Raw genomic sequence first — 10,271 nt, forward strand, 5'->3', positions numbered from 1 at the left:
TTTCTATTTTCAATTCATTTTATTTTCTTTCTTTTTTTTCTTTGTTAATTGGTTGTTCATGTGATTTGGGTCATTCCTCCACCAATCAAACTTTTTCATGAATCACTGACATGGAACAGTTAGTACTGGGTGCGTATTTAGTCTCGAGTGATGTATCAGTGTTCTTATACGCCAATTTATAAAAGTACTTCATGGTTCAAATCTGGATTGGATCCAAAATCTATCTCACTTTTGTTGTAAAAAAGTTTCGATTAGACCTCTAAAACTTGCTAGTTTCTACCTCTGTGGCCCGAGTGTCATTTCTTCTATTTTGTACAGTAAAACCGTCGTAAAAAGGTTTATTTCATCGTTGAAAACCGTGACCAAACAACTAACCATTGAAGATGCACCTTTTAAAATCTGTTTAACTCAAGAAAAAAAAAGCCATTCAGTCATAGAAGTAGACGGCTGATACACACACACACACACACACACACATATATATATATATATATATATATATATATATATATACATCATGTGAGAGTACATATACGCAGTGAGGATTTGAAAATGTGACCAGGTGGCCTGCACCCTGGTTGCCAATTCATAAATTAGAAGCCGCTTTCATGGCTCAAAACTAACAAATCAACTATTAAATGAGTTTAGTGGGTATGCAGATAAGATTTAGTAATCTGCAATATTTCAGAAACTTTAGCTTGTCTGTCTTTCGCATCTTGTAAGGTCTTGCTAATGTAGAGAAGAAATGTATATTTTAGATCAAAGATCACACTTATGAGCTTCAAAGTTTCAAACTGTAGCTTAAGACTTAATTACACTGCACAGGTTCTGTTCTAGAATCGAACAATACGATGAACTTTTGGGTTCAGTTGCCTGTCCCATAAACATGGCAGCAACATCTGAGAATTAAAGGGAACCGCACATGATCCTTTCTAGGAGAACTCATTTAACAAAAACAAGTAATGAACCATATATCTTAAGAAAAGAAGGAACAGTTGTTCATCCTTTCAGCTCTCTTTCTTTCTGACATGATGACATCAAGGGAGAATTAATTAAAGCATGAATGAGCTCGGCTGCTTCACATGGGCAGTGCAAGGGATATCTGTAATCGTGCTGCCCTGCATTTTGACTTGGGGAGGAGCGCCTCTCTGTTAATTTTCTTTTTGTGCATACCAGGCGTTTAATGGCAATCAATTCCCTAGAAAACTGTTTGTTCTGTGGGACCCCAATCTTCCTTCCTTTCAGCAGTTAACTTTTGATGATTCCCTGCGCATCAGCGGCTCCACCGCGAGTAGAAACCTCCTAAGTGCCCCCCTCAACAGGTTCAAATTTCAAACTTCTGCAACTGATTAGAAAAATCCATATGCTTAGTTTCCTGTGAATTCTATCACAATTACCATACTGTCCAATCTCTCTCTCTCTCTGTGGACGATGCTTGGTTTCTTTTTAATTTTTTTCTGTAATGAGGAATGGAATTGACTTCTTATGGCCCTGGTGGTGATGCTCATACGTTGAAATCGAGCTACTTATTTTGCATCTCTCACCGTCTCACGTTGGGTTGGTTTGACTCTCAAAATAGCTAAAGACAACATCATTTAAATAATTAGAACGTTTCTAACTATTCCAAATCTATTGAAGTACATTCAACTCCAAGACATGGTTTTCTTTTTGTAGTTTCATGACGGCAACATCAATGTGTGCGGTGCACAAATTTATCAACCCCACGGGTCAGATGCTTAACTATTAAAAGCTAGAGAGAGGGGGAGAGGGAGAGTAATAAATAAGGAAATTAGTTTGTAGAGTTACTTATAGATGTCAGAACCATATGACTAAAAGGTCAAAATATGAACAGAAGAAAACCTCCTTTTCTGGGCACGATCTGCGTCGATCATTGTAATTGGTTTCTTGCAAGAAATGTGGCATCATAAATATTCAGTATCAGAAAGCACTGTAGTCTGTTCCAGAAAGAAATCACTTTCAAGCAGTAATGCCATTTACTGTAGGTTCAGTTTTGACCCATCTTTAAATCGATTTACAGATTACAACAGAAGGAATTTTCCTGCATGAGTTCGGAACAGTAATACAGAGCATGCCCTTTTGCTACCAAGGATCTTAAATATGAAATTCAAAACAGGAGTCCCAAGAATTTCCCAAATTGGGCTTACTTAACTCAGAAGTTCACCATGGAAGGAAGATCTGCTCCTTGGTCCTATTTTGGAAACCGTGGATTCCGGGTGATAATAGTGACGAAGCCTTCGAGGCTTCCCACGCCATATATCAGATTCCCCCATGACTCGGTGAGAGAGCGAGCGAGCGGAGAGGCCATGTTGGTCATTTCCTTATAAGCACAGAAGAAAGGTGGAAAGAGAGTAAAGAAATGTCCATATTTAACGTTCAAAAGTAAATGGCAGTTATTGTTGGTAAGCTTCCGACGTCCAACCAACGCGGCGGTGCTGCCACACACAAAGCTTGAAACCTAAGCAAAGATCCATCCTTGGATCGACCGCTGTTGCTTGCACGACCATTCTCGATAAACCAATCGAGATTGGTTCACTCTCTGTTTCCTCTCCCAATCTTTCGATACAGAGTATTGACTTTTTGATGAGGTATGGTTCTCAGAGCTGCTCCGGTTCCATGGACCAAATTTTGCAATCTCTGTTTTCGAGTTTCTGCAACTATTTTCGAATTCTAGGATGATGATCCTTGATGGGTTTGATCTGTTTTTGCATTTATTTTGTTTTCAATAGATTTTTGTGGGTGGTTTGATCTCGGAATGCTGCTTAAGAACTTGGTGAAGGTGGGCAGCAGGATTGGTAAGTTTCAGATGGTTGCTTGAAGATTAATGAAGTTCTCTCTTGAAGAGAGATTGTTGACGGAGTTCTATCATTGGTTGTTATGCTGGTTTGTTGGTCGGTCTCAAGTCTCAACACCATCCTGTCTTTTTCATGGCCGAAGTTTGAGATTTTGGATGTTAATTAATGTTATGAAAAGTATGGAGATTTTATGTATGTCGGTGGGATTTTTCTGCCAACTTTTTCTTGTTTTTGTACTTGCTAGTGCCTTTCCTGTTTCATTTTCATGGTGAAAAGTCTTTTCTTTTCTCAAGACCATCTTCCAAGAAGAAAAATTCTTTGCTTTGCGCGGATGGTTAGCTTAAGCGCATTTGGTGTTCCCACTTCCCAGAGGCAAGTATTTCTTTGAGTACAAGGCCGGAAGGCAACTCCTTGAGAAATTGTTTCTGTAGAAATAGTCAAGTTTTCTCTTGGCTACATCTATATTAGGATTGGTGATTGGACTGGTGTCCAGCTTTTGTTGCGTGCCTGAGAGTGAAAGCAAAAGGAAGGAAAAAAAAATTTCATTAACTGGTGTTCTGATCTGTTGACGCCTTAAGAACAGTACGATACGAAGTTGCGCATCAATTCCTTGGACATTTTTCTCACCTACGTGATGTCTGGATTCTGGGTAAAGTTTCCATGCTCTATTTCCTGATAAGAATTTGAATCGTGTTTTTGCAGATTGCTGTGAGTTGTGATTTTTTGTCTGCGTGCTTCGTTCATTGTTTTACCAAAACGCCTTCGAGGGATTCAAAGCAGGAACGTTCTCTTTGAAGGTACAGGTTTTTATTTCCTTCACTTCTTTTTTTATTTTCTTTCTGGGTATTGTAGATAATGGCTGTTCGGTTTCCTTGATAAGTCCTGATTAAAATGTCACTTTTATGTTCTCTTTTGTTTGTTTTGGTGTCCAGAAAGTTATTCAAATTTGGCTTTATAAAGCTTTTAACTGCTATAGGTTCTGAACGCTCCCAATTAATTAGAAGTTTTTTTTTTGGGCTGTTATATTCAAGTTGTGAATTTCTTCTTGGAAAAACCGACAGAAATCTCAAATAGTTGTTTGATGATGGGTTTAACCACTCTAGCTTATGCGTATTAAAAATCCTGTAGTTTACCCATTCAGATTGCTGTACGACTTATAGAACTACAAGAAGTTTGGAGATGGCAGAAATGCAAAGCATAGAAAAAAGTTCGGGGGGATTGGGTTCTGAGGATAAAATAACAAATATGGGCATCTTGAGGAGGAGGTCCACAGGAGACGTTATCAGGAAACCTGCATCATCCCCTGTTTCAAGTGAAGAAAAAGTCGTTTCCCGTTATCTTAGAGCCTCTACGAGCTCCTGTCATGATGTCTGCAAATATGGAGGAAGACATGCTTTTGAATCAAAAGAAAAGAAGCCTGTTTCTCTTTTATTTCGGCAAAAACGCAGTGCAGGAAAACGAATGGACAAAAAAGATGCATCCAGTGGCAAGGACAGAAAACAGAAATCAGATGCCAAATTCGTGAAATCAGCACCGAACTTGGAAACTGGCTTTTCTCTAAAAATGGTATGTGGTTCCAGCCAAAAGGATTTGATGGAAAATTCTCCTGTGGTATCTGATTCTGTCCAAAACTATTCGATGGACAATTTTCCTGTAGCTGGTTGTCCAGGAGACTCAGGGGACATAGCTGATAAGCTAATAGCAACAACTGTATTAGAAACCACAGATGATAACGAGGCTAAACAATCAGGTTCCTCAGCTCCCTTCAAGTCTCCTGCACAGGGAAATGGGGACTTGAGAGTACAGAAAGACAGGAGTAAAATTTGTGCAGCTTCGAAACCTCCAGGGGCGGTCCAGTCACCTCAAAAACAAGTATGGGACTCAAAACAAGAACTTCCAACAGAATCTGCATTCCCACATGTTTCAAGAGATTTAGGTGGCGTAGCTGATGGAGGGACAAAATTTAAGGACAATGAAGTATCAGAAACTAAAGAGTTAAAAGAAGCAGAATTGAATGCTTTGTCCTTGCACAGTCAGGACCGTGGAGCTGCAGTGTTGAAATCAAAGAAGCATCAAGCAAAAAATCCTTCATCACCAAGGAAACGTGAATCACATTCCAAGTCATTGCTGGCTCCAAACCGAAAACCTTTGGCTACAAAAACTTCATTACCACCCTCCCAGTCATTGCTGGCTTCAAACCGAAAACCTTTGGCTGCAAAAGCTCCATTATCAAACCTTTCCAACAATTCTGGTGGCATACCCAACGGGCATAAGAAAGCAAATGATGCAACAAAAGTGAAAGGGAAAAGAGAAGTCAGGTCATCAGCTCCTTCATCTTTCAACTCTCCTGCTCCTAGAGTTGCACACCCAGGCTCGAAGAAGCATCACAAAAATAGTTCACCTTCACCATCGTCTCTTGTGAATGGAGGGTCAGGCTTAAAGACCACAAAGTACTTGGAGAAGAAGCACACCGTTCCTGAGAAGAAGACAGGGACCGATGTTCTATCTACTGTTGATGTTAGTTGCACCGAGACAGAAAACAAAATTGTCAACATTGGTGACGTTTGTGCTAGTGAATCGAAGAAACTGTCACCAGAATTGTCACCTGGTTCAGTTCCACCATCTTCACCATTACCATCATCATTGACATCATTAGAAGAGGACCAAGAATCTCAATTAACGGGTAGCACATATGAAGATGTTGGCACTGAAACTGAAAATGCAGCAAAAATTTCAAGTCAGGAGAAGCAAATGTCTACGAGGGGTTGTGGAGTTCAGATTCAAGGTAAAGAACAAATGCCACATAAATTGATATTTAAGTCAGGAAAGGTAATTGATAATCAGTCTGAGAGCGATGGCCCCAGAAGGCTAAAATTCAGACAGAGCAGGGTGATCGAGAACAAAGATGGGACAGATGAAATAGGGAGAAGGACTTTCAGGAAGAAGAGAAGCCCCTCCGCCAATAATGGGGGAAATGCTCATGTTGGTCCAGCTGTGGTGTTGAGACATCAAGATGTTCAGGCTAAACAAGATGCTCAAGACTTTAATCAAGTTATTGAAGAAACTGCAAATAAGCTTGTGAAAAGCAGAAAGAGCAAGGTGAAAGCTCTGGTTGGTGCCTTTGAAACAGTCATTTCCCTCCAGGAAACTAAATCCGTTGTCAGTTAACAAGTGGAACAGGTCCTGTTCCCTGCTTTCTGATACATATACATATAATCAAAGCGGTATTATACATGAATGAGTGAAATGCTTGAGGTATTCTAATACAGATTATAAAAGGTTAAGCTGAAGTGAGTTTCATTCAAGAATCAAAATGAGTTTTGCTTCTTTTCTGTGAATAATCAGTTTGTAAATTTACTTGCATGCTGTAATTTTTACATGATACCTGCGAATTTTCCTGGAGATTTGCTAATGACATGCACATGCATGCACGTGCTTGCATCTGCTACTTGTTTCCTGATTGGAGATACAAAGGCAAAATTATACATTTCTGTGTTTCTTTTGTATCTCATGATGATCCTGTTGTATGGCAATCCATTACTATAATTCGCTCTTTGACATGGATAACCAACCTAACAATCTATTCTCAGATGATTCATCCATGCGAATCAATTTAAAAACTAAGAATACTTCAAAAAGAATTGTTGATGAATATTTAGTCAAATTCAAATATTCAAAGTGGAACCCAAGAACCGAATGACTGAGCTCTTGCTTTTCTCGTAGTGTTTCTTTATAGTAGAACTGCATTAAATCAGAAACATCTTGTTTTCCATCGAGAGCTGCACACTAGTTCTGCTGCCATCCAAGAAATTGCTGTGCAAAATAAGCAAGGGAAATTGATTTTTAGGTAAAACCAAAACCACAGTTGCCAATGTGTGAAACAGCCAAAATTGGTTTACTGACGAAAACCAGCAACCGGTCATTTTGAAATCTTTTGATTGTCTCAGAAGCATATAGAATTCTGATTGACAAACAAAATTGAAGGCCATAAAATGTCATGGGAACTGGTGTTGACCTGATTGCGTGCTTGGGTATGGGAGGGAGAATGATCATGGAAGAGTTGGATAAGAGAGTCAATTATAATAAATTAATGAAAGTGCAGTGGAAACTTTTTAAGAAATGAATGAAGAAATAGTCCAGAACTAACTTCGAAGGGCTATATCAATTGAAAATCTCATGGAAATGGTGCTTCCATGATCGAAAGAGGATCTAAATCTGTGAACTGAAATTCTTGGCTCGTTCTGTTTCCTGCTTCCTGTGCTATTACTCCATGATTCTTCCTTTAAAGTTCTTTTACCAACCATGAACTAGCGATCATCGAGAATATCAGTTAAATACTTACTCTGCTTAAAGACACATGTGGTTCTGATGTAGCACTTAACCGATGCCACCATGGGGAATGCTAGTGATGAGGTGCACTTCAAGAGCCAGATCACTTAATAGGCTAGATTGCTAAGAGGTAAAAGTCTGGGTGATCTCCAACCACCGTTGTGCCTTACTAGGACATCATTCATTAACACATTAAACCTCACCTCAAGTCTCATAGTTTGTCAGTGGAGTTTACCCACATCCCATTTTTCCGCTTCTGTGGATATCAAACATTGTTAAGTTTGTAATCTTAGAAATTTCCGTGAGTTTAACTACAATCAAGCTCTAATGCTGTACAATGGTTTGTCAGTTCTTAAATCTGAGGGAATAAAAGATTGTCCAAACAAGCTTTGAACAATAAACAGTCATTAGATCTAATTAGTAATTACTCCATTTTAATCAATAGGCTTTGAGTTCCTTTCAGTTCCTTGAAGGCCTTACCGTTTCATGAAAAAACGAGCTTCAATTCGATGAGGACTAGCAATGCATTAGTGGATGCTTATTCAGTTGCATCTCATCCTATCATGATGCAATGCAAGAAATTTTTTAGAAGCAAGTACAGAGACATGCTTTTCTCAACTAAATTTTTGAATCAAGAAAGTCGACAAGTTAATCAAAAGAAACTGCCAACCTATTTGTCATGAATTGATGAGTCACAAATTGCAGTCCATGAAAATGAAAAAGGATCACTACTGGAAATTTGGCACTTCGTCCAAAGCAGAATTAAATTGCAAGGTTGGAAAATATCAGAGTAAAGGCCACTTTTTTCTAAGGTATAATCTTTTTTTACAGTTTATAATTTTTCTTTTTGAGCTATTTTTCACTTTATCTGAATTATCTTCCTTCTTTTCTATATTTATTATAAATTGGCATTTTCAAGATATTTCTAAAATATAAAGAAAGTATTATGTTAGGATTTACTTCAATAGTTTTTCTCATCAAGAATCCCATGGAATTGGTTAAGGGCAAAAGATCACACTTAATGAACAGCAAACTCTTCCTCCAGGTTTTTTAAATTTTTTTCACAGAAAAAACATATTCTTGTGAACAGCTGAAAACTGATAAGGTCAGGGTCTAAATAGCATTCAAGAGAAGCAATATCGATGCTATCATGTTTCAGAAACTATGAGTGCAAATGCATTATATGTTTCTCCTTTTTATCAGCTTCCTTCTGATTTGCTCCAATAGAGCAAAGGTCTACAAATGAAGAACATTGGTCACCCATATGAAGATGAAAGAATTCTCAAAAGATTAGGGACTACCAGACATTTACAGAACCGAACCAAATCTGGTTATATACACGGCACCATGGCTGATCAGGAATTTCAGGGAGAATTTAAGAACTTGTGCAATGAAAATGATGAAAGCTAAGCCAAATTTCACACTATTTCTATCCACTTTATTTTTGTAGCGCTTGAAGTCCAGTGGGCCTGTCTTAACTAGGGGTGTCTCCGGATTAGATGGTAGCTGGAGTTCATTCCCTATCCAATTCTGATTTTTCAGTTCCACTTAACCACACTGATCTGCTAAAAACAAATTTGAATTCAGTTGGTGTCTAGCTTCCAGTTTGGATTGAATAGATGCAGTGATATTTAGGTACCCGTATCCAGGCACATGCTTGTATTGCATATCTGGTTAGTCTGTGTTGTTCAGTTATGAATCTGATGTAGTGATGTTATAAAGGATTGGCAAAATCTATAAAGGAATGGAGGTTAATCCCTATAGTAAGAAGTGGAAGTTCAAGATCAGCAAAATAAAAAGAACCATTCATTTAATTTCTAGTCCGTGTACACAAGTTGACTTCATCTCGGTTCCGTGTAAGTCCCAGATTTCCACATTAATGACGGCCACCACCGGATAATCCGATCCCTTCTCATCTTCAACTTAATTATAAGCAAATTAAGACCAATGGCCAAACGTCGCTTTATGTTGAATTTCCGCCGTCGCCGTCACGCATGTGCCAGAACGGAATCATTCCGCCTCACATGGAAAACGTAGATACATTGGACGGAGACAGTCCAGCGCGATCTCTCTTCAATTTTCGAGCACCTGCCAAGTTGGATAACAGGTCAACTTGGCAAACAACATTGTCAACCGGCTGGCCGAACGATCTCATTTTCTCATAAAACAGAGTTGAAAAAGAAGAGGAATGATGGGGAAATGCTAAGCAAGCAAGTCAGAGAACCTAGGGTCTTAGCATGGTCTCCAATTTGTTGATCATCTCGTGGCCATTAATAAGTATTTCATATGGTTTATGCACAACCCAAAATTTCTTAACATTTTCCGGCACAGTTCTGTAAAATCAAGCAAAAACAAGTAACTGGAACAATAATGATGGACACTTACCTCCATCCATTTCCAAGATCCATTGCATCTCCAAGGGCTGAACAATGACTTTCTTCTTTGTATCTTCTTCTCTTCTCACATTTTATCTCATCTTCTTTACACTCTTTTTGTATGCTCACGTGCCTTATGATAAAGAAGAAGCGATCCCCAAGCTGGTTGACACAACAGGATTGAGTGGAGGTTGGTAGATAAGCTTGGGCATGGGCAGGCCGGACTTGATAAGGAGCCGGACTCTGACAGCCCAACACTTAAAACCTTAGTCTCATCCGGGCCCAATCCGATTAAATATATATAATAAAATACTATAATTATATACAAATCAATAAAAATATATATTAAAAAATTACTATCATGCCCACCCGGGCTTAATCGAGGTACCCAGTGTCCTTTTTTTTAGGTCAGAGTCAAGACCGTCGAGCACTCGGCCTGAAACCCAGCCCTATACAAGGGGTCACCGACATTCAAATTGAACGGTGGCCTTGTACTAGACCTGGGCAACGGGCCGAGTGGGATCGGGCCGGCCCGATAAAACCCGGCCCGGGTTGGCCCGTCGGGCCTGAACCCGGCCCGATAGACCGGATCCCAGCCTCGACCCAGCCCGTTTGGTAATAAAAAAATATTTTTTAATTATAAAATAAATTTTTAGTAATATAAAATATATTTTTACTAATAAAATACATATTATTAAATTTTTAAAAATTAAAAAAATTATTTTTTAATTTACAAACGGGCCGGGCCGGGCCG

General features: G+C 38.9%; 1 protein-coding gene and 1 long non-coding RNA gene across 9 annotated transcripts; one reads left to right on the forward strand and one right to left on the reverse strand.

The window, feature by feature from the left end:
* The first annotated feature begins 2,432 nt into the window (after positions 1-2,432).
* LOC116259664 (uncharacterized) lies at positions 2,433-6,304 on the forward strand. 7 transcript variants are annotated; one of them, XM_031637533.2, is made up of 4 exons: positions 2,433-2,606; positions 2,748-2,813; positions 3,516-3,610; positions 3,942-6,304. In XM_031637533.2, the coding sequence occupies exon 4, from the start codon at positions 3,993-3,995 to the stop codon at positions 5,979-5,981; it is 1,989 nt and encodes a 662-aa protein (XP_031493393.1). In that variant the 5' UTR covers positions 2,433-2,606; positions 2,748-2,813; positions 3,516-3,610; positions 3,942-3,992; the 3' UTR covers positions 5,982-6,304. The 7 variants fall into 7 exon arrangements, with proteins under 7 accessions (XP_031493393.1, XP_031493389.1, XP_031493394.1 ...); XM_031637529.2 differs by having other exon boundaries at positions 3,955-6,304; XM_031637534.2 differs by lacking the exon at positions 2,748-2,813.
* On the reverse strand, positions 5,181-9,730 carry LOC116259666 (uncharacterized). 2 transcript variants are annotated; one of them, XR_004173955.2, is made up of 3 exons: positions 9,528-9,730; positions 5,419-5,526; positions 5,181-5,319 (listed from the first exon to the last, which is right to left on the reverse strand). It is a non-coding gene; the product is annotated as an uncharacterized LOC116259666 (long non-coding RNA). The 2 variants fall into 2 exon arrangements; XR_007574135.1 differs by lacking the exons at positions 5,181-5,319; positions 5,419-5,526 and adding an exon at positions 8,927-9,230.
* Between the last annotated feature and the right edge of the window lie 541 nt (positions 9,731-10,271).

The sequence above is a fragment of the Nymphaea colorata genome, chromosome 8, assembly GCF_008831285.2.
Source record: "Nymphaea colorata isolate Beijing-Zhang1983 chromosome 8, ASM883128v2, whole genome shotgun sequence".
NCBI lineage: Eukaryota > Viridiplantae > Streptophyta > Magnoliopsida > Nymphaeales > Nymphaeaceae > Nymphaea > Nymphaea colorata.

Excerpts from the sequence above, each read along its gene's own strand:
- LOC116259664 (XM_031637533.2), top strand. The coding sequence starts at position 3,993 with ATGGCAGAAATGCAAAGCATAGAAAAAAGTTCGGGGGGATTGGGTTCT.